This window comes from Lactuca serriola, chromosome 2 (assembly GCF_051521515.1).
Source record: "Lactuca serriola cultivar US96UC23 chromosome 2, Lser_US96UC23_V15, whole genome shotgun sequence".
NCBI classification, from domain to species: domain Eukaryota; kingdom Viridiplantae; phylum Streptophyta; class Magnoliopsida; order Asterales; family Asteraceae; genus Lactuca; species Lactuca serriola.
The window spans coordinates 142,159,818-142,185,274 of record NC_136409.1 but is presented as its reverse complement, the minus strand read 5'-3'; the positions used below and the strand labels follow the sequence as shown (position 1 = coordinate 142,185,274).

At 35.8% G+C, this 25,457-nt stretch overlaps 1 protein-coding gene across 1 annotated transcript; it reads left to right on the top strand.

The window, feature by feature from the left end:
- The first annotated feature begins 5,551 nt into the window (after positions 1–5,551).
- LOC145086905 (uncharacterized) lies at positions 5,552–7,046 on the top strand. The gene is made up of 2 exons (XM_079024757.1): positions 5,552–5,713; positions 5,868–7,046. The coding sequence occupies exons 1-2, from the start codon at positions 5,584–5,586 to the stop codon at positions 6,728–6,730; spliced, it is 993 nt and encodes a 330-aa protein (XP_078880883.1). The 5' UTR covers positions 5,552–5,583; the 3' UTR covers positions 6,731–7,046.
- Positions 7,047–25,457: the final 18,411 nt, after the last annotated feature.

Genomic DNA, 25,457 nt, shown 5'->3' with positions numbered 1-25,457 from the left:
GCATTGAATCGAGAGTGCCCTCCGTTATATCGTTAAATCGCAAATCTGTCTGTAACAATTTTTCCAATTACTGATCAATCTGTTGAGTCTCAAGGACATAAAATGTTCTCTTGTGTCGATTCACCTGGATTGTATTCGAGATTTTTGTATCTTTGATTTTTGTATCAACGATTTTGGTTTTGTATTTGAAGTACAGGTTCGATTTTAGATGTATTTCAGATTTGCTGTTGAACTTTACATTATTGTTGGATTTGTGTGTAGTTTAGGGTGATTTATATGGTACTGGATCTGTAGCCTGAGATGATGACCAGAGTTGGTGCCAGGAACTGGATCTATGGGCCGGAGATGGTGACCGGATGTGGTGCCGGGACAGGAAGAGGATTAACGTGGGATGGATCGGTGGGTCCCATTTTCAACAATATATCAATAGTTTACATTATTTGAAAATAACTGAAATAATAAAAAAAGGATTTAACAAAATAAAATATATTATTAAGGGTAAAATAGTCATTCTAAGTGTGATAGGGACCAAAGATGCAACAGAATCAAACTATAGGGATGGTCCGAGTTAAAAAAATAAGTTAGGGACCAAACGCGCAAATTACACTAAACCACAAGGACCATCCGTGTAATTTACTCCAAAAAAAATTGTCAATTCTTTTTAGTCGAGATATGGCTTAGTCGCTTTTTTAAAAAAAAAAAAGAATGATGGTCTTGGTTTTGAAAAATGATGAGCAGTTTAGAAGTTGTAAATTCTCGCAAATCTTTAAGTTCTTAATATATATATATATATATATACACACACACACACACACACATATATATATATATATATATATATATATATATATAGGTAGGTAGGTAGGTTCAAATGTGGATAAACAAATATTGTGTGGATGGAAGGATTAATATGGGTCACATCTTATTTAATTTTAATAAAATATTTAATTAAATCATCTAACTTTTAATTTAGGCAAATTACTCTATTGAAAACCCTATCAAACCTTCGGCCATATCCCTCTCGATTCCATTGACCGAACGCATCAAAGCTTTGTCTGTATTATTTGAAACCATCCATCCTATCGCCGACGATCTAAATTAGTTTTGACCAATAGAGTAATAAGTTCATTGGGTTCACTACAAGAGGTAATCTAATTGGTATGTTTTAGCAGACGCTTGGATTTCGGCTCCGATTCCGATGAGGAAGAGTACGACGTCAACGATGAGGATGATGTCACCCATAACAAGAACGGTTATGCCCCTATCCTTGCCGCCACCAAGCTTGTGCCTGCATCTGCCGATGAAGTCGATGCTGAAATAGATGAAGCTCTGGTTTGGTAAGTATGTCCTTTGGATTTTTAAAGCAAGTGTATGTCTCATGTGTGTGGATTCTTCCTTTCTGTTACTGTATGTGTCTGTTAAAATGCAAAAAATTTTAAGTGCTACTATAGTTCGATTTGCTTATTTTTACACAATATGTGTGAATTTAAGATTTCTATGCTTTGTTATAATCAATGTTACATATGATGTCTCTAGGATTGTACAGCTCAATCCCAAATTTTTCTATGTTTGATTAGTTAGAGTTGTTCTAAATTGATATTGATCACTGGGATGTTTCTGATTACCCTTTATAGTTGATTTACTCTTGTTTTGTTCAATCATTTAAGATTTATTAAATGTTAATGAGTAGGGGATCACACTTATGCTCTTCAAGATTTTCTTTTTCTTGCAACTCTGTTTACTGAATATAGGGAGATCACTGTGTTGCACACCACCTGTTTGTGATTTTGTTTCAGGCTTTTTTTCATATGCGTTTTGATTGTAATATCTTTAAATAGTTTCTTATTGGCTTATTCACCATTGTTATTGTAGGTTGTTGTAAAGAGAATTGGTTCACCTTATAAAAGCAGCATCATTCATTCAGAATATCAATGTTCATTTTACAAAGCAACATCATTCTTTCGAAATAGAATGGTCCACCTTACAAAAACATCAACATTCTTTCAGAATAAAATGGTCCACCTTACAAATAATACAACACCATTCTTTCATCAAGGAGAAATCTGGCAGAATACATTCTTAAATTTTATATCAGTTTTTGTACTTTCAAGAATTGCATATATCTTTTTCTTAAGAATGGGTGACGTTAGTTAGAGAATGAATTAAATTTAGTTTTATTCTTTAAGAATATATTTATATTTTTCATGTTTGTTGTAAGTCATTTAAAAACATGTATTGTTGTTTGTCAGAATGAATATTGTTAATCTTCAACTCATAGTTCAAAAATTTGTTATTTTTCAAAATGTTCATTCAATCAGAATATGTATTCTGTGAGAATTTATATTCAATTAGAATATGTATTTTAAACTCTTGATCCACATTCATTTATACATCCACACAATACTTATCATCCACATTATATCCTAGCCTTATATATATATATATATATATATATATATATATATATATATATATATATATATATATATATATATATATATGTTCATGCAAAAACATAAATTATTTGCGAAAATACGAAAACATATTTTATCTTATAAAAATCAACACATGTATTTTAAAAATTAAGTTTCTTAGCAATAGATTAAAGATAATATGTTTACATGGGTTATGGTAATATAGAGTTAAAGGCGGTTTTAACAACCGTTTTTTTTCACGTCCTTACCCACTTTTAAATTAAACTTTTCATAATAGAAAAGTAAAAAAAATGGTTTACTAATATGAAACAATTTCTTATGTATCATCGATTATAATCATGTAGTTTAAATTTTGGATGTATTTTTGTCCAAAATATAAGATTGAATTGACACAATCTTATAGGTTTTCTTTGTTTTTGTGTTTCCGCAAATTATTTGCATTTTCTCATGAGCTTTCCCCTATATAGTGCGAAAATACAAAAATTCATTCAAATTTTGAACTACTTAATGATAACTGATGATATATAAGAAATTGTTTCATATTAGTAAATCATTTTTTCTGACTTTTCTATTATGAAAATTTTAATTTAAAAGTGGTTAAGGACGTGAAAAAAAATGGTTGTTAAAACCACCTTTAAATCCATATTATCATAACACCCTCCCATGTAAACTTATTATCTTTAATCTATTGCTAAGAAATTTAATTTCTAAAATATATGTGTTTGATTTTTATAAGATAAAATATGTTTTCACATTTTCGCAAATTATTTATGTTTTCGTATGAACACTACTTGTGTGTGTGTGTGTGTGTGTGTGTGTATATATATATATATATATATATATATATATATATATATATACTAGCCGTCTACCCGCGCAAAGCGGCGGGCGGCGAATAATTTGATCTCTTTAGAGTTAAAACCATTTTGCGTTCATTTCGAGAAATGAATATTAAATGACATCTATTTTTCAAGAGCATTACCATACCATATTAAGGGGGTGTTTGACTAAGCTTTTTTTAAAACAACTTATTAGGTTCCACATCACTATAAGTTAAAAAAGTGTTTGGATTAAAATAACTTATTCCGGTGGGGAACCTCTAATACGTCATTTTTTCATAAGTTACCCTACACTTATTAACTTATAAACTAATAAACTAATAAGCAATAATATTTTTTGCCAAACACCCCCTAAATGGTTATTACTTCCATTTATACATACCCAAACCACTTGTACTGTTTATCGTCCTCTTTTTTTTCGTTTTCCTTAATTCCTTTATTAATTTAATGTCCTATTAAGTAAAATACTAAAATATATAAATAATAGTTTATAAAAATAAACCTTTAGAAAGGTGTTGTGATTCAAAAGTCAATAAATAGGCCTTTGAGAAGGCCAAAATACTTAGGTATCAACTTGTTCATTGTGATTTTAAACCAAGTTTGGTCACAAATTAAAACATTTTCAATGATGGTATGTAATTCAAGGATTCATATTGATTTAGGTTCTCGAAACCTTAAAATATTGAACAAAGTCTATATAGAACCTTATAATAAGGACAATAATCACCGTAATCAGGAAGTCTATGTGATGAAACTTGATATTATAAGGATCAATGATGAAAAAGGTTTCATTTTTAGACTAAACAAGATGGAAAATATACAAACTACCTTAATCATGTCAAATCTTGTGTTTAACCGTTCTTTATTGCAAAAGTAAGATGTCAAAATATACAAACTAATGATAATATAATGCTCTAACTAGCCCTCTTGGTTGAGTTTTTTAAACTTACAAAGCCAACACATTAAAGAAACATAGTAAAAACCTTTTTAGGAACAAATCTGATATAATAAAGCCTTCACCCAATATATTTATAAGATAAAAATACAAAAAGTTAAAAATGATGAAATCAATTACAAGTAAGGATTAAAATAAAAACCTGTTAAGAAAGAGTCATCTGCAGGAGGGATAATTGAATCAACATGTCTTTTCTGATGGTTTCAAATTTTGAATTATCCGAAATTCAGAGAAGGAGATAGAATTTGTTGAGAAATATAAGGATTCAACACACATGTTAAAGTTTAATATTATTTTATTGATGACTACTTGTACTATTAGCTTAATGATTTGAACGTCTTAAAAAAATAATATTATTATATTCAATCTATTTTTAGAAATAATGGGATTTCTTTTATAAAATAGTATATATATATATATATATATATATATATATATATATATATATATATATATATATATATATATATATATATATATATATATATATATATATATATATATATATATATATATATATACACCAAAATCTACAGCTATTTTAACTTAACGTATTAATTTCATGCAAACCATATATGATTGATGAAAAGTGTATAGGGTACTCCTTTATTGGATGAGCAGCTTCGTGTATACAAAAATAAAATATATAGGAATTAAGTGGTGTGGGGTTTTCGAGTTAGTTGATAATCAATGAAATGGTTAAGTTAAGGATGTTTCTTGTTGAAGGGTCATATGTTTTTGGTTTTTCTTAATCGTTAAATTGTAATCTTTAACTTACTTTTCTTTTTATATATAATATAGATGAGTAACACTCAAGCTTCATAAAAATCCAAAAATCCAATCACCTTATGACATCTTTGATGGCAGCTTATTGTTAAATTTGGTACATACTTGGTTCGTGTTAAATGTTTCTTTTCTTAATTTAATTTTTTTTAATCTCATAACATTTTGTATTTTTTCCAAATATATATACTCACAAACAAATTAACCCCTAGTTCGATGAAGAAAATATGAGTTTGATCAATTTGATATAAGATTACATGCATTCATGTGACACCGTTAGAAGAGGCATGTAGGCCCACCAAAATGTACTGATTCAAATATTTGACGTACACTTCATCAAAAACAAACACTTATAACATAACAAATATTTGGAGAACCTCCTGGTCATCTTTTGTAGATAACTAATAATATTTTACTATTTTTTGCGAGAATAAAAAATCAATCTGGAAGGCCAAAAGAAGTTTATCTTTAATTAATTATTAAAAGTCGACAAGTATCCATCTTGACAATTTATATAATATATAGTAACATACATTAGCTATTTTTATGAAGGAGATTATTTGGGAGCTAGATGGGTCATCACTGCTGCAGCAAACAGAAAGTTAAGAGAGGGTTATGGTCTCCTGAAGAAGATGAAAAGCTCATCAAACACATCACCTCCCATGGCCATGGCTGCTGGAGTTCTGTCCCTAAACTTGCAGGCATATAATCATCTATCTATCTTACAAACTTTTACATTCATGCAGTTTAATTGTATACCCATCCAGGGTTTAAGGATTCTTGTTGTTTCTTGACTCATGTTCTTAGGGTTTAATGGTGGTGTTTTTTGCATTTATGATTGAATTAAATTTACAGGGCTACAGAGATGCGGAAAGAGTTGCAGATTGAGGTGGATAAACTACTTGAGACCCGATCTGAGAAGAGGTTCATTCACTGAACAAGAAGAGAGAACGATCATTGATGTTCATAGGATACTGGGGAACAGGTGGGCTCAGATAGCGAAACATCTACCAGGTAGAACAGATAATGAGGTCAAAAACTTTTGGAATTCTTGCATCAAGAAGAAACTTATTGCTCAGGGTTTGGATCCAAACACTCATAACCTTCTTTCTGCACATCAGATCCCCATTAATCTTAATGCTAACAACAGTAAACATAGCGATCCTACAAAGCCACTTTTCTCCATTATCAACAATACCTCATCACAAACAAAAGATTCAAAAAGGTTCATTAATCCTGTAATGAGTCAAAACTTGTACGAAAACACATTAACCCACCAAAGTTCAAACCTTAATTACCAAGACTACAACAATAACGTTAGCCATGATCAATCGACAATGGGGTTTTCAAGTCAACAGTTAGTTGAAAGTACTAAAACGCCCATCTTGTCGCCTCTTCCTTCTTCCTTAAATCCACTTGATTTTGGGAATATGGGTCAACCATGGTGTGGTAATAGTAATCTTGGAGTATCCTTTGAGAACACAAGAAGACAAGAAGAGTTTCAAGAAATGTTGCAGCAGGAGATGGTGAGTCAAGGTGGTGTGACTCAGGGTTTGGATTTGAGGAATAGTGGTGAAGTCCAGAATCAAACCAATATAGATATGACTTCGTTTGATGGGTGTAACATTGACTTAGAGTTCATGGAAGCTGCACTTATTCCTTGTGGAATGTACTCTAATGGCGGATCTTTGGATCATCTTGCATGGAACTGTAACTAGCTAGATAGCTCAAGTATTTGTTTAATTTTTTTTTTTCTCACTTTTTAGAGTCTTAATGCGTTCTTGTTTATAGATTGCTTTTACACCTACGGATTCCAAAAACATTTTAGTCACGTCGCTTCATCCTAGGAAGGGAACAAGGATATCTCCAATCACAAGTGGATTTTAATTGTAGTTGACTCAGTTATTCTACTTTAGTGGATACCGTAGGGCTAAAATTGTCCTTTTTGTTTAACTACACCTTTCCTCATGTAGAGTGGGACTTACTGAAGATTGGATTTCGAATAAAGATCAATGATATACACACACTTTTATATACTCAAAGTCCCACCACGACTTAATTTCCTTGATAACAAATCACTTTCAAGCTAACTAAACGTTACAAACCAAGTCCAAGATCGGTTGTCATGTAGACATAAACATGCAACTAGTTCAAGGGTGTTATAATAAGGATTAGAAATACTTGCTTGTTGGCTAATTAGAATTTGTTTGATTAGTTGAAGCATCATTTTCGAAGCATGATTAGGAATAGCAACCGACTTCTATTTAGAAAAAGATAGATTGATGATCTTAAATGCATGTATAGTTGTATGTTCTAAGACTTGGTGTCTATGTGGATTTGATTGGAGGAAAAAATGACATCAAGAAACATGAAATGGATAACATCAACTGTTCTCACTCAAAGTAAACTGTGAGGTGTTAGAAGTTTCTATAAAGATTCTACATGGCTAATTTAAAAATTGAACTTAAATTCTCGATCAGAAACGTAATATTATCACACCCACAAGAAACTGGGTGTATTTGTAAGTATTTTACTAATTTAGTTAATCTCATGGGCGAAAAAAAGTTAGCGGACCATACTCATCATTAGTTAGGCCCAAGAAAAGAGCCCAAGGCCATAACTCCATATGTGGAAACCAGAGGTGCAAAAAAATATGGCCAAAATAACCCTTTAACCTCTCTATGGTTGGTATAAATAGGCAACCGTATTTAAGTCTCAATATTTTCATCAATTTGAAAAGAAAAGTTTTAAACTTTATTAATTTGACAGTAAAATCTTAATTAATGACAGTTTTTGATACGTTTATCTTTTTTATCCGGTTAACAAATAAGGACTTTATTGTCAAAAAAAATAAACTTTGAAATATTCTTATCAAATCATGAACTATGATTTACTCTCAAAAAAATAAAGTTTAGAACTTTTTTGTTAAATCGTTGAAAATATTAGGACTTTAGTGCATATATCCTTTTTTTGTTAAAATTTAATAATATGATAGTCTTTAAGCATAAGAGTTATTGAAACCTGCTTTGTTCAACTAAATCATATTGAAATCGTTAACGTTTGCTTCTTGTTAAATATTTTTTTTATATCAACAAACCGACAATGAAAAAAAATTGAAATAATCAAAAAAGGAAGAAAGAACCAGGTTGGCTTTTTGCACTCCTAAAAATGGAGAACTAAGAAACCAAAAAACAAAATTGCACTTCTTATCCATTCTCCACATTCACACCCTTTTGATTAGGAATGTGCTTTTTATGTTTATACACTTTATCCCCACTTAACGGTTCAAGATTTTGCGGTGAATCAAAAAGAAAGTTTTACAGGTTTTCTCACCCTCTTTTGCTCTTTCTTTTGCATCTATTTCCTCTAATCGTGATTGTATCAGGGTAACGATGATGGTAAGAAAAACAGTAGTGCTGCGACGAAAACCACAATTAAAAGTTTTTAGGCTACGGAAATACACTAATGTCTCAATATTTTCAATGATTTGACATGAAAGTCTTAAACTTTATTTTTCTAATAGTAAAGTCGTAATTCATAATTTGACAAGAAAATTTTAAACTTTATTTATTTATTTATTTATTTATTTATTACAGTAAAATCTTAATTACCGACTAAGGAAAACATGAGTAAGTGTGTTAAAAACTGTTGGTACATAGTATTTTACTTAAAAAAATAAACTTAGGACTTTCTTATCCCAATTTTATATTTCACAATCTAGTTTTTTTTTTTTTTTTTTTTTTTTTGCATTTTAAGGAATGACATCCGCTTGTGGAAGTTTGCAATCTTCCATCGTTATGGGAGCTTTGTCAGCCGACATATTGGCTGTCAAAGTAGTATTAACAAAACCGAACCCGATGATTTGGTAACATTTGGATTTTTGTGAAATGTTAGAGGGATAAAAGAAAATACGATCCAAGAGATGTGGTAAATTATTTAAGGAAAAGGAAAATATCATACTAAAATTTCATCTGGTAGATAAAGATATGGATTTGTTCGCAAAATGATGACAAGGTTTATGATTTAAGAAAGTTTGTCAATCAACCATTTTGACAAGCCCCATGATGAAGTCCACCCAAGGGACCCTTCAACCACATTATTGTCATGTCAGTTGTTCTGTCTTTAGACGAGATGCAGATAATATGTGGAATTTGGAAAAATATTAAATGATTCAAGGTTTCGAAAATTTTGAATATGCAATTCATTTAGGAAGCGATGTACATTGTTCACCGAAATTATACCTTATCGTTGTGGCTCATTAGCTAATTAAAAAAATTGGCAAATAAAGAAAGATGGTCATTCAAAACTGTCCATACCATGGAGGGTTCGAGAATTGCCTTCTATAACGCCTGTGTTTCTGGGCTAAGCATTAATGTTGATTTAATAGTCTAGGTTAACCTTTGTAACCCTTTTGGACATAATAATAAAAATGTATTATTTGAGTATTATATTTTTTATGCTTAATTGTGTGACTTAAATGAATTAACGATAAAAATTAAGTGATAAAATAAAATGTTAGATAAACCCAATAGCTATGAAGGAAGTTGTAGTGGCCGTGACAAGGTTTCCGAATATATAAAGAATGTCGAAAACAAACTCTACGAATTTCGTTTAGATCACTAAGGCTAAATATCGCTCTATCATAAATTCACTATTTACATCACGCATTGTCGCACCGGTTCTGTTGTGAAACTTCGACATGTCATAACTTCTTCGTTATAACTCGAATTTCAGCATTCTTTATATATTCGAAAACCTTGTCACGACCACTACAACTTCCTTCATATCTATTGGGTTTATCAAACATTTATTTTATTGCTTATTTTTATCCTTAATTCATTTTGAGTCACACAATTAAGCATAAAACACATAATACTCAAATAATACAGTTTTATTATTATTTCAAAACGGGTTACAAAGGTTAACCTAAACTATTACATCAACATTAATGTCTAGCTTAGAAACACAGGCGTTACAGCGTACACAGGTCATATGCAACCTGGTTTGGACTTTGACTTTCTTTGACTTCCATTGACCATTGACTTTTCACTAAGTTTAACTTTGGGTTAAACTTGAGGGTTTTGGACTGTTGATTAAGATTGTACTAGGTTTTGGTGTTACTGGATTCGTGGGAACAAGAAGTCCAGAAAGTGGAACGTATCACAGTGATTCTAGGTTCTTAGATTTAGGTGAGTCTTCCTCACTATATCTGTAGGTCAAAGGCACCAATGTCGGCCCACTAGTTTTGGTTATCATTTATTAGTGGGATGCCATAGGAACTGTATGTAGTCACGTAGGATAGTCTGAGGACTCTTGATCTAGGCTTTCTTGCATATTCGTTGTTTGGTTGTGGCTTTAAAGTAGGATCACATGTCCGGGTGTTTATCTCACCTATAGGTACATATGGTTACGCATTACTGGGAGAGTTGGTTATGTATTCTTATGATAGAATGTTATTATGTTGTAGTGATCTGCTATATATATATATATATATATATATATATATATATATATATATATATATATATCCTAATGTGATAGGATGTAGCAGTAGTGGTATATTGGTTAGAGGACCATTAGATTGATTATCATCGAGTGGAGTGTCCTAGTGGTTGTAGGTGATCATGTAGGATAACGTGAGACCTCTTGATCTAGGCTTTCTTACATTTTCCTTGTTTATTTATGGCTCTAGAGTAGGATCATCTATTCAGGCGGCTAGCTCACCTCTAGTTACTTATTGTTATGCATTCCATGGAGGTTACCTGGTAGCGAAGCAGTGTGTTGTGAGAGATCTATTAGGCAGTAGTGAGTTGTATGATTGGTATTGGCATCTATTATATGCATACTTGATCCTTGATTGTTTTTATGTCGATATATGGTGGTGGGTTAGGTTGAGGTGGTACTACTGTGTGTTTTATGTCAAGATATCGTGTGCGGTCTGGCTGTAATTCGTAGGCATGGAGGCTCAGGAAGAGCGATTGGGTTAAGGCAGCAGGCCAACACACCCAGGGTAATCCTATCCGATGATTATTGAACCGCTATGCATTCTAGTATAGTTGGTGTATGGGGTATTTTGGAGGAAACTCACTAAGGTTTTATTCTTACCCAGTGGTTAAATTTTTTTAGGTATCATCGGTTCATGGGAAGGCAAAGGTGTCACTGTTCACACTCATCAGTAGCTTTGAGGATTCCGAATTTTTATATTACTCTGATTGACAATAAATATAACTTGGAATAAATGTTTTTCGAAACTTATATTTTAAAATGAGCAGTTTTACCTTAATTAAATATGAAAAAATTTAATGTGAAAATGAGATGTTACGTGGTGCATTACATGGACGTTACATGGTACATTACATGGTGCGTTATTTTAAAAAATATAGTATATGTCTTAAGGCTTCAGAACAATATATATATATATATATATATATATATATATATATATATATATATATATATACACACACAAGTGAAGGCTAATATCTATGGTATTTTATTCTTGCTTTGGTGGAGAAATTATAGAGGGCTTATTCTTGGAGTTTTAATATCATCTTCATCAACTTCCTAGTTTCCAAAAGGAACCTAAGTCTTCAAAGGTCATAAACTTCTTCTTTCGTTTGGTTATGTTTTAATGTTTCTAGGATTTGCAAAATTATCCTGGGTAGGCAAAAAAAAATTTAGTTTATTCAAATGTAAAAATGCTTCCGTTGCTAATTATGTCGAATTTGTCACTATACTTAGACTATTTTTGAATAAAATACCAACATGGAATTAGAAAAACTTACCCTCTTTTTCTTTCTTAAGATGCAATGCTTACAGAACCCCAATTCAACAACCTTATTACCTCCAAGAAGTTCTTTCTTGATAAGAATTACCATGCCTTTTTCACCAATATGCCCTAGTCTCATATGTCATAATCTTGACAAGCTTGACTCATTCTCTTCAAAATCATAAACTAGTGGTGCTATTCTTGCCATTATGTTTCCTTCAAGCACATACAAAGAACCTTTCTTGATTCCTTTCCTCACAACTTAAGCATCCTTAGTGACTCTTATCACTCCACCTTGACCAATGTACTTGAAACCTTTAGAATCTAGCACTCCCCAACAAATTAGATTCTTCTTAAGACTAGGCACATGTTGAATGTCGGTTAAGGTTCTTTATGTCCCATTATGCATTATGATGGTTAGCGACCCAATTTTAGCAACAACACATGATATATAATTGCCCGTTAGAAGATTACATCTTTCCACATTCTCATAAGAATTGAACCGATTTTTTTTGGTGTCATGTGATAAGAACATCCAGAATCAAGTACCCAAAGATCTTATTAACTTTTACAATTAGTCGCTACAAGTACTAAATCATTTTTTAAACCCGAATCATATTTTGCAACAGTAGCTATCCCCTTTGCTTTTAATTTTAGATAATCTTTCTTCTAGTGGCTCAATTCTTTACAATAGTGGCATCCATCATTAGAGTTTCCATTTTAACGCCCAGTCTGTGATTTTGATATACCTCTTCCCTTCTAATTCTATTTTCCTTTATCACTACCTTTATTTTTACCTCTTTCTTCCTCTTCATTCACCACTGATAGTCTATTTGATTAGTTATCTAAACCATTTCCAAAAGATTTTTGGTGTGCATTAATTGCAAAAATGGACCAAGAGGGCATTTCGTAAATTACGAGAGATAGGCGCATACATTGGGCGTTCCCTAGGAACGTTGAGCGTAGGTTACCATAATGAAAACCCTATTTTTAGGGTTTGGACCCTATTTAAGCATCCTTAAGTCACAACCTACCTTTTTAATCAGCCTCCAACCCACCTTCGTCCCCAAGCAAACCCTAATCCATTTTTAGAGCATTCTTGAGATTTTATGTGTATTTTTGTAACGTTGAAGGATAATGGAAGAAGAGAATATCATCTTGGAGGAGTGTGACTCTTTGGATCTAGAATAGCAACATCATTTGGCATCATTTGGAGGTAAAAATCTCTAAACTTGATTAAGAGTTGTTTATTTCTTGTTTCGTTATGAAATGGTGTTCTTTTAGTACCATAAGCTTGGCATTATGAGTATGGATTACTCTAATCCATACAAGCTGTCCTTTCAGATGTATTGAAGCATCTAGAAGCATAAAAATGTAATCTTGGTTGTTAGATTCCTTCCATGCATGAGTTATAAGGTCTTAATGGGTTGTAGTTAGTGTTTTGTTTGGGCACTAAATGGCCATGAATGACCATAAAGTTAGAAATCTTATGGATAAGCACGTTATTTTAGGGTTGGATCTGGATTATAGACAAAAGAGCTTAAGGACTAATCTCTTAATAAAAAAGGAATGACTTTTGGCCTTTTTGGACTTTGACCAGGATTTGACCAAGTTTGAACTAAGGGTACTTTAGCTATTTTGAGTTTTAATTGAGATTGGTCATTATTTGATGAATAAGAGACGGGTAGAGCTAAGATTTGGAGCATAGACTTATTCAACTATTTTTTCAGATTGATAGGTGAGTTTTACTCACTATACTTGTGGGTCGAAGGAGACAATGCTAGCCCAATAGATTATATATCCTGGTATAGAGGTTGTTGATATGTTATAGTGATTTTTTTATATCGGTATCCTGGTAAATAGGATGTAGTATGCAGCAATGATTTGTAGATCTTCCTGTTTGTCTGATGACTTGTTATATCTTTATCTGTTTGTTGAATATATGCTATATGTTATGTATAAGTCGACATAGTATGGTTGGATGGAGGTAGTACTACTTTGTGTGGTAGCCAACAAACCTGGGAGCAAGCCAAAATAAATTATGGGTCTGAGCGGCAAGCCATACTTATGATGTCGGCTCGAGAGCAAGCAAGATATAAGTTGTGGGCCTTAAGGGCAAGCCAGACTCATACTATGGGCTAAGGGGTCATACAGTCTGTCAGTTGTAGACCTACAATATGTTGTTATATGTTGTGTGTGTTAATACTTTGGGGGAACTCACGAAGCTTTGGCTTACGGTTTTTGTTTAATTTTTCAGGTACTTCGGACGATTGGGGCAAGGAGAAGGTGTGATGGTGCACATCCTTTGGTTTTTATGTTGTTTGGTTCGGAGATACTCTGATTACTAAAATACACTTTTGAAATAATGGTTTGGTAAACATTTATGGTTATGGGTTGTTTTTGAAAAGTTATAATTAATTATGATTTTTGGGATGTTACAAGTTCATATCAGACTCTCGGTTTGAGGGAATTGGGTGAACATTTGTGTGAATCCAGACTCAAACTAAGGAACTTCAAAAGTTTTAAAAATGTTTTCAAAAGTAACAAAGGAAGGATGTGATGTGTACGATCAGCCGAAGCAAGAAACTACACACTAAGTTACCACACTATTATGTGATATGATGTTTATGATAGAACAACATGCTAGTGGTACGCTAGGGATCTTCAGGAAAAACTTGGAGTTGACATCATTATTGTAGTTGCTTAGTGCATGAATCATAGTTGTACATAACCAGGATTTTATAGCCTGAGAAGGTTTAGTTTATCATTATTTCACGTTCTTGTCTGATGAAGGGATTAGGGTCGAATCAATTATTCGACTATCTATAGGATCCAAAGTTACGTATAATTACATGGGTGTTGCAGGGTTTATGAAAATTTTACGGATGAGTATATGTGTGAGCAGTTGGCCAGATAAGGAATGTTTAGCTACTCTCGAAACAGCGAGGATAGGATGTATGCATATCTTAGTTGTTGTATTGTGTTTGGTGATTGTCATGAACCTTAGGACAAATACGGGTAGGCGTGGAAGGTAGTATGGGACTGTACTACTGAAAGCACAGGACCCATATGCATAGCATGAAAGTCATAAACCCCAAGGGTTTAGTCTCGTCTTGTGATTATAGTAAAGTGTATTGTGGATTTTCTGATGTGTTTTGGTTTAATTTCAGAATGGTGGAGATGAGAGGATCATGATCCGTGGTGGGTGACCAGGATAGGCCATATTTAACAGATGATCAGATTTGAGAGATCATTGTCGTTGAGGTGGTTGCTGTTGTCCAGAGTCTAGTCTAAAGACATTTAGGTCTATCAAGACCGCTATGATTGAGTTCTTTGATGATCGTTATTATGTACTTTCTGAGGCTGTTGTTGCAACTACCACGACTGTTACTATCGAGAGGATTCGTGAGGAGAGAGTTTTTCTATACCCGAACTTCGACAATAAGAAGCCCATAGTGTTCGATGAAGTTCAGGACCTGATTGTGGCGTTGAGGTGATTGTATGATGTGGAGGGGTGTTTCTTTACATGATCTTTCCCTGCTGGCCAGAAGGTCACGTACACCCTGAACCCTCTTCGGTCAGGGGAGAAGGATTGGTGTAGACTGGTGACTGGCTCATACACTCCTGAGTAGAGGGCTGTTGTGACTTGGGAGAATTTCTCTAAGATGTTTTGCATGAGGTATGTTCCCTTGGTGGAGAGGAAGTGGTTGGCTCAGGAGTATCTGGATCTGAGGCAAGCGATTGAGACAGTTAAGAAGATCACCAAGATGTTTACTGAGAGAGCTCTTTTTGTACCCTAATTTGTCTACTTCTGAGCAGTCTCATATGACCCAGTAATTGAGCATGCTCAATACGAATATTCGTCTATTCTTGTCCACCCAAATCTATCGTACCCTCGCCGAGATTCAGGAGGCCGTAAGGAAGCGGGAGATTGAGATAGAGCACTAGTCGAAGGAGCTGAGGCAGGCTTCTGTTCACTCACAGCCTGCAGCAAAGTGGTTCAAGCCCGATGATTCAAGATCTCGAGGATAGAGGGGTTGCACATGTGGCAAGTGTGGCAAGGTTCATGATGGTTCTTGTTGATCTTCATCTGGATGCCAAAAATGTGGCAAGGAGGCGCATTATCCCAAGGATTGTCGTCGGTAGGCCCCAGTACTAAGTACCCGAATTTTTTATCATTGTGAGCAGGTTGGCCATGTAAAGGCCAACTGTCCCTTGCTCATTACGAGGCCATTGGAGGCTCCAACACCGGCTGAATTGAGGATCATTGATGGATGCCAGGGTAGGTCCGAGCCCCCGAGGGCTCGAGGTCATGCTTTCCGGCTCACTACAGAGGAGGCCATGGTGGCGGTAGATATCATTACTGGTATGTTTCTATTTATTATTTTGTCAGTTATTTTATGGTATGCTTATGTTTATGATTCTACTAGGTACCTTCTTAGAGAACTATTTCCTGCTCTTGTGCTTTTCGAATCGAGTGTGAGTCGGTCCTTTGTATCTCAGTCTTTTATTAGGGGTTTTAGTAAGACTCTTAGATAGTTGGATATTCCGCTGTGAGTTTCTATCCCGAATGAACACGAGATATCTACATCGAGCGTTTACCATGGTTGTATTCTAGATATTTTTGGGGTGCCTTATCCGATTGATCAGATTCCTATTCCCATGGGAAACATGTGAATGATAGTAGATATGTAATGATTCAGTAGTTTAGGGCTATGATTGACTTCAAGGGTTAGCAGGTGGTTGTTCGAACCCAAAGTGGGGGAGAATCGGTTATTTTTGGATAAGGTACCAAGATTGGGTCAGCCTTTTATTCTGCTGCCAAGGCTCGACAGTATATTCAACATGGTTGTATGGGCTATCTTGTGTATGTGGTTGGTACTCGAGCTAGGAAGTAGGATTTGGTTTCAGATGTGCCTGTTGTTAGAGAGTTTGCAGATGTGCTCCCAGAGCAGTTACCCGACGTGCCTCCCGAGAGGCAGGTTGAGTTCAGTACCGATTTGCTTCCAGGTGCGGCCTCGATTGCCAAGTTGTTATACCATTTTGCACCACCTGAGATGCAGGAGTTGCCCCCTCAGCTTCAGGAGCTATTAGGAAAGCAGTTTATTAGACCGAGCAGTTTGCCATAGGGAGCATTGATTTTGTTCCTCGAGAAGAATGATGGTTCACACTGGATGTGCACTGATTATCGGGAGTTGAACAAGTTGATGATGAAGAACCGTTATCCCCTTCTGTGGATTGATGACCTCTTCGATGAGTTCCAGGGTGCATCTTGGTTCTCCAATATTAATTTAAGGTCAAGGTCAAATGAGGGTTAGAGAGGAGTATGTGGAGACGACTGCATTTCATACTTGTTATGGTCATTACTAGTTACTGGTGATGTCATTTGGGCTCACCAATATGCCTACAACATTTATAGATTTGATGAATCGGGTGTGCATGCAAATGCTCGTTCGATCAGTTATTGTTTTCATTGATGATATCTTGGTGTATTCCAAGACCATGGAGCATCATGAGAAGCACCTTCGATAGCTCTTGGGAGTTTTGAGGCGAGAATGAATGTATGCCAAGTTCTTGAAGTGTGAGTTTTGGTTACGAGAGGTCCAGTTCTTGGGGAATCTCGTTAGCCAAGATGGGATTTTTGTCGATCCAGCCAAGATTGAGGCCGTGATGTAGTGGGAGGTTCCAAAGTATCCTTTGGAGATCAGAAGTTTCTTGGATTTAGTATGATATTATCGGAGATTTATTCAGGACTTCTCTAAGATTGATATACCCCTCACTCATCCGACGAGGAAGGGCGTGGTTTTCCATTGGGGCCCAGAGCAGTAGGCAGCATTCGATACTTTAAGGCGGAAGTTAAGTGAGGCCCCAATGGTGACCTTCCATGAGTGTATTGAGGATTCTGTGGTATTTTGTGATGTATCCACACTGGTTTGGGTGCACTACTTGTGTAGTGTGGGAGAGTTATTGCTTATGCTTCTCAGCAGTTGAAGCCGCATGAAGTCTGTTATCTGACTCATGATTTGGAATTGGGGGCAGTAGTATTTTCTCTCAAGATTTGGCGACATTACTTTTATAGGTATCGGTGTACTATCGACATGGATCACAAGACATTGAGATATCTCACGGATCATACAAATCTGAATATGAGACAGTGTAGGTGGCTTGACGTGGTCAAGGATTATGACTGAAACATTTTGTATCACCCCAGGAAAGCAAATGTTGTCGTTGATGCTTTGAGCCGTAAGACAGCTAGTTCTTATGTTAAGGGTATATGTATGAGGATATCAATTGATTCTTTACTTCTTTATTTGATTAGGGAGGCTCAGGACAATGGAGTAAAGAAGGATAATTGGAAATAGGAGAGACTCAAGGGTGAGATCGATAGGTTTGCTACTGACAGTCGTAGATTATTGACCCGGTATAGACGAGTTTGGGTGCCAGATTTTGGTGGGATCAGCCAAACTGTGATGGAGGAGGCACGTAATTCTAGGTTTTCGATACACCCCGGAGCCACCAAGATGTATCAGGATTTGAGTCTTAGTTATTGGTGGATGTTTATGAAGAGAGAGATAGCCTGGTATGCCGAAAGGTTCTTAACATATCGGATGGTCAACATCGAGCACCAGAGGCTGCTTGGCAAGTTGCATCCATTGGAGGTTCCCATGTGGAAATGGGAACATATTACTATGAATTTCATCACCAAGTTACCTCGAACGGATAAGGGATTTGACTTGATATATTTTATCTTGGACCGTCTGACTAAGATCTCCCACTTTCTAGCCATTCGGGAGAGTTCTTCGGTCGACAAATTGGCCAATTTATATATGCGCGAGAGTGTTGCTCGGCATGGTATTCTAATCTCCATTTTATCTGATCGAGGATTTCGGTTTACATCTCATTTTTGGCAGAAGATCCATGAGGAACTGGGTACGGGGTTGCATCTTAGCACTGTTTATCATCCGCAAACTAAAGGACATAGTGAGCGGACCATTCAGACACTCAAGGACATGTTGAAAGCCTATATTATAGACTTTGTTGGGAGTTGGGACTCCTACCTTCCCCTAGCTGAGTTTTCTTACAACAACAATTATCACTCTAGTATTAGCGTGCCGCAATTCGAGCTTCACTATGGGAGGAAGTTTCGTACCCCAGTTGTTCGGGAGAGGTTGGTCATAGAGTCATGGGAAGGATTGAGGAAGTTCTTCATACGACAGAGCTTATTCAGCAGATTAGAAAGAGATTGCAGACAGCTCAGAGTCAGTAGAAGCGTTATGCTAACAAGTGCCGATCTGAGTTAGAGTCTCAGGTCGGTGACATGGTTTTACTAAAGGTTTATCCCTAGAAGGGTTTACTACACTTTAGGAAGAGGGGCAATTTGGGGCCCCGATAAATTGGGCCATTTCGAGTGATCGCAAGGGTTGGCAAGGTAGCTTATGGATTGGATTTTCTTGAGGACCTCAATCAGATTCACAACAAATTCCATGTGTATCAGCTTTGGAAGTGTGTGTCTGATGATTCGGTGGTTGTTCCTATGGATGATATTCAGGTTGATGATTGTCGGAACTATGTTGAGAGACTAGTGGTGATTTTGGATCAAAAGACGAAGTCCTTGCACAAAAAGGTGATGTCCTTGGTCAAGGTCCAGTGGCAGGATCGGAAGGGTTCCAAATGCACTTGTGAACCCGAGTCGGAGATGTCGGAGCATTACCCTGAGTTGTTCACGGCAGCGGACTTTGAGGGCGAAGTCTAGTTCAAGTGGGGGAGAATTGTAGTATCCTAATATTGAGGTATTTTCAGTTTAAAGCCTAAGTATAAGAATTTATTTCATTTTGGACATTGGATGTGAATTAATTGAAAAATTAGACCAAGATGGCATTTTTGTAAATTACGGAGTTGGGCACATACGTTGGGCGTTCCCTAGGAACATTGGGCGTAGGTTACCATAATGAAAACCTTAATTTTTAGGTTTTGGACCCTATTTAAGCATCCTTAACTCCCAACCTACCTTCTTTCATCAGCTTCCAACCCACCATCGTCCCCAAGCAAACCCTAATCCTTTATTAGAGCATTATTAAGATTTTGTGTGTATTTTTGTAACCTTGAAGGAGAGTGGAAGAACAACATATCATCTTGGAGGAGTGGGCCTCTTTGGATCCATAATAGCAACATCATTTGGTATCATTTGGAGGTAAAAAACTCTGAACTTGATTAAGAGTTGTTTATATCTTGTTTAGTTATGAAATAGTGTTCTTTTGGTCCCATAAGCTTGGCATTATGATTATGGGCTACTCTAATCCATACAAGGTGTCCTTTCAGACGTTTTGAAGCGTCTAGAAGCATAAAAATGAAATATTGGTTGTTAGATTCCTTCCATGCATGAGTTACAAGGTCTTAATTGTCACAACTAGCAAATTTAGGGTCAAGATTTTATTCATGTACAAACAATTTCTCTATGTAACCTTGTTGCATTAGATTATTGAAATTCAAGAATAACAGTTCTATATGAATTTATATATGTGCATACATAATAAACATTTAGAAGACTAGAAATAGGTCAAAAACATCATACATAAATCAAAATGGACCTTGGTATTATAAGTTTTGGCCCAATAACCCTAGGCCAAAAACCCTATTCTTTGGGCCATATTGAAACCGAAAACCCCCGTGAACAACCACAAGGCTGAAAACCCTATGAGGTTTGCGGTTTGGCACAAGACAAAAAATGGAATTACAAATGGAGTGACACAAAGTGCCATTACACCTCTTTGCCCTTCATAATTCCACACCATGCATGCATTTACCTTCCATGCCTCCATGCAATACATTAGATTAACCACCATGCAACAATGCACCTTTCTCCCCTCTCCCTATTATACTTACGGCCGAGAGTGTGTTGTCCCACTCTTTCCATTCCATTTCTACTCCAAACTTCTCTTTCTCTGTCAAACAAAATCATCTTCTTCCAAGAACACTATCTCCATATCTGTCCTAGGTTTTGTTGGTAAGTTTCTTCATGAATCTCAAGTATTTTCATCCATTTTGTAGTCAAATTCATCTTGTTTACACACAATTTTTCGTGTGTTAAACCCACTAGGATACTAGCACCCAAGATGCTCTTCAAAGTTCATCACCTTCATCCTAGGCTCACAGTCTACTCCATCTACCTTCCTACCACATACAAAAATCATGAAGGTGAGCTTCATATCCCTAATTTTTCATGTTTTACATGCTTTTAGGGGGGGGGGGGGGGAATACAATTCAAAATACGTTTACCCATTGGATATTTGTATGCATCAACTTGTTTATCAAACTATATGTGCATAAAATGTTGAAACCACTACATATTTATACCTTAAAACCGAGATTTGTAAGGTGTTTCATGGCCAAGATGTGTTTGTCCTTTGGACATAATCATGCACTATGTTTGTTGTTGAATATGGAGAAATTTCTTACATAGAAGGTAAAAAAATACTAGCTTACTACTTAAAAATCGGGATATTTGTTGCTATCAACACTTTTATTACACAAAAATCGGGTCTATGGGTCGATATAAATATAACAAAAAATATGTTTATATAAGTCCAAATATGTTTGATCTTTGGATATTTACATGTCTTACTTTTACAAATTAAAATTTGTATAAGTATAAAAATGTTGAAGTCACCATATGGTTTTATAAAAATAGTGACCTATGTGGTAAAAATGACATACATAGACTATTTTACGACACAAATATTAGTCGGTAAAAATGAGAAGCACAAAATTACAAATTTTGGAAATTTTGATAAAAATAGCTTTTCGAGTGAAAGTGGTCATATTTTTTAGTCACCATTGTTGTGGTGGGTTAAAACCCAAAAAAATATATATTTTTTTTAACAAAAAATATTACTGCTAGACAAGTTTACAACTTGATATTTATATAATTCTATATAAATAGTTTACACAGAAACATACAAGGCAAATTATTAATGGTATAGTTTGTGTGTCATAAAAGTCTTGTCATAAATTTCGAATAGTATAATTATTTTATTATACAAGAAAAAGGGAGTCGAAGTTCACGTAAATCCGTTAATGCTCCAGTGAGACATATACACTTCACCGTACCTACCTAGCGTACACTTTAAGTCATGTTTTATAACCAGAGTCTCCTGTATGGAGAGCGAAATAGTTGTGTATAGATCTATACGGGGATTGACAACCCCACACTTGAGTTGTTCGCTACAGCTAGACGGGTCGGCCAAGGGTGACAAATATCTTACCTATTCCGACTCTTGAAGAACGTTGTACAAGCATAACAGTCACATCAACCATGGTTATAATAACTTACCTAGGGATTAACAATACTATCTTGGTTTACAGGGAGCTTATACTTCACCGGTTTTATTTAAAATATAAAACTGCATAATACCTTTCAGTACACTATGGTTTACATTTTTGATCTTAGGGTTTAAGGCTATAGTTTTCATACATCATAAAATATAGGATTTTATGGGAACTCACATTTTTCAATTACAAGGAAAAGAAAAAAAGTGCATGCATACATACATTTTTAATCTTCGGTGCAAGACTTATAACTCATTTTTATAGAAAATATCGGACTTTCTGGAGATATACAAACCATTTTTAAACAAAGCAGATTCAAATATTTTCATACAAATATGATTATGAACTCACAAAATTTCAAAGTTGACGCTTTTGAAAATCACTTGTATTCTCAGAGAACCAGTAACAGGTAATCAACTCATTTGAGATCAAGTGATGTTGCACTATGGAATTTTACTTTTTCTGTCACTTTTATGTAACTTATGAACAAATACTATATGTAAACTATGTAAGTGTGTACTCAATGTATGTTGTTTAGTTGCTATGTTTCATTTATATTCAATTGTTATGATAGTATATAGTGACGTCATCCTCCCCTGTACATTTCCGCCATCCTGGTTCGGGGGGTGTGACAGATCGGTATCATAGGATTGTTTATAGTGAACTAGTATATGTAACCATACAAGATATACAACTATAAATACAATGGGACAAAAACACTCTGACTAAAGGTATAGTAACAAAATATAATTATTTTTTTATAAAAGTATACCTACATGTGTGCATATTGATAGTAGAGTCCTAATAAGAAACAAATAAAAAGTTTTTAGAGGAGTTGGGTATCGCGGCTAAACTTAGGCGGTTATGTAATCATATCTAGGGTAAATATAGCCTGATCAACTATATTTGTTCGAGATATGACCAACATGTGTTTAATAGTGGTTGAGGTGGACAACAAATCTAAAACTTATCAACATTAAACCATAAGAATCTAAGAACAAAACATAAAGAAATAAAAATTTATCAACTTCCCCAACCAGGGGTACGGAGGATGGATTGATGAGGATCCTGAGGAGGATCCCGAGGAGATCCTAGAGGAAGTTCCGAAGAATGAGCTTGAGGATGAAGTAGAGGAAGAGGAGGAGGAGGAGGAAGATTCGAACGCGGAGTCCAAAGTACTTGATCCTCCCTACATGGCTAGGGTACCAGCACACCATTGGGGCTATAATGGCCCTACGCCCCCTGGGCATATGACCTCGAGAGATGGATCCGACACCAGAGGCAACGCTCACCTTTTGGGATAGAGCGAGGATTTTACGACCTTCTTCATGGAGGACCCGCTGATCGAGCCCTTCCCATTATAATCCATTGGATCTCAGACATCGGTGATCAGGATCAAACGATGGCAAACCGAGTCATGGAGATGAGAGCTGTCGTAGAGGTCATCGACGAGCGCAATCAAGACCTCGAGAGGGATTACTAACCTATGGAGCGACTCATCGAGGACCTTACTACCGCGCAAGCGGAGGTAAGGGAATATCAGTAGAGGCTTGCAGCACTTGAGGAGAGACTGATCATTGTCAAGCGTCGATTGGAGGAGCTGCAGGGTGCCTCTACTTCATCCCAGGGACCACAGTGGACTACTCGTCGAGAGTAGGATTCATCCCACTCACCACTTGTCATAGGATAGGTTCATGCGTATCCGTTGGTGCTACCCTTTTTGCATTTTATATAGGACCAACCCTACGTCTAAGTGATTACACTATTCAGAGGGTCGTTATGCTGCCAGATTGTTATCCTGATGTACTGTAGACCTTATAAAGGTTAATTTTCCATAAGTTATGTACCACTACTTTAATATTAATGAAACAAACATGTGTTTTATTTATTGATGTTGTTATCTGTTATGTATTATCTATTCATCTTTATTTGGTATAACAAGAATTCAATTACATGTATAAACTAACACTCGATAACCACTAGCCTCGACATATATAAATGCAATGTTTCATTACAATAGTGTCCAAAACATAATTCTTATCAAAGACTTCTCATCAATTCCATCTGTGGTAGTAAAATGCTTCCCCAAAAGTACAACAAGCGCAAGAAAACCACAGCGGCACCACCACCACCACCGCCTCCACCACAAGTGGATTCGGCTATATTTCAAGCGACAATAATAGCCACAGTGACTGCTGTTGTGGCACAAATAAGCAACAATGGTGCCAAATGGAAATAGAAGTGGGAATGATACATGTAGCTCCAACCAGGGGAACAACCAAGGTCACCCAAATGAATGCACTTACAAAGATTTTACAAACTGCAAGCCCAATCCCTGAAACATAAGTGGGGGTGTTATCACCCTAACGCGGTGGTTTGAGAAGATTGAATTGGTATACGAAATATGCGCTTGCCTCGAGGAGAGCAAGGTAAAATTTGCAGCCTGCACTTTTTCGGATAGGGCCCTTACATGGTGAAATTTCCATGTCAAAGCTCTCATTCTCCCAGTGGAGAACTCAATGAGTTAGGAGGACCTCAAGATTTTAATGCTCGACGAGTACTGCCCAAGGGGTGAGGTCCAAAAGTTAGAGCAGAAGCTTTGGAATCTCACCATGGAAGGCTCCGACATCGAAACCTACATCGCCAGATTTAGCGACCCTGCGATCCTATGTCCTGGGATGATCACTTCTGAAAGAAAGAAGGTAGAACGTTTCATTTAGGTACTATCTCCCCTAATTCAAGGGAATGTGATTGTTGCAAACCCAACAACGTTTGACAGCGCCAAGCGCCTCGCCCAAAAGTTTATTGACCATGGGGTATAGAAGGGTGTAATGACTCCCATCACGAAACAGAAAAAGGGAAATGATAACAACAGGAAGTTTGGAAGCAAAAAGAAGGGCCAACCAACCCAGGAACCCTCCAAAAAGAAACAGATAGTGGCGGTTCACGCTGCTACTACTCTTGCCACATCAGCACCCACAAAGCAATATGTCGGTAATCTGCCAAAGTGCGACAAATGCCCCTTACACCACCACGGAGCCTGAAAGGAAATGCAATGCACAAACTGCAACAAGAAAGGGCACGCCGCCTAATATTACAGAACACCAACACAACAGACCAATCAACCTACGAATGACGGTGTGAGTCATGCATGTTATGGTTGTGGAGAAACGGGTCACTACAAAAGAAACTATCCAAAACCCAACAACAAGAACACGGGGGGAACGGGAAGAGTCTTAGCAATAGGACATGAGGAGGCACTGAAGGATCCCGCAGTGGTCACGGGTACGTTCTTCCTAAAAAACATTTATGCATGGATTTTATTTGATAGTGTGGCAAAAAAAGCTTTG

What these genes read in the sequence shown, in the direction of transcription:
- LOC145086905 (XM_079024757.1), top strand. Translation starts at nt 5,584, where the DNA reads ATGGGTCATCACTGCTGCAGCAAACAGAAAGTTAAGAGAGGGTTATGG. An exon ending in TTCTGTCCCTAAACTTGCAG is followed by an intron (nt 5,714 to 5,867) that starts GCATATAATCAT and finishes TTAAATTTACAG; the next exon opens with GGCTACAGAGATGCGGAAAG.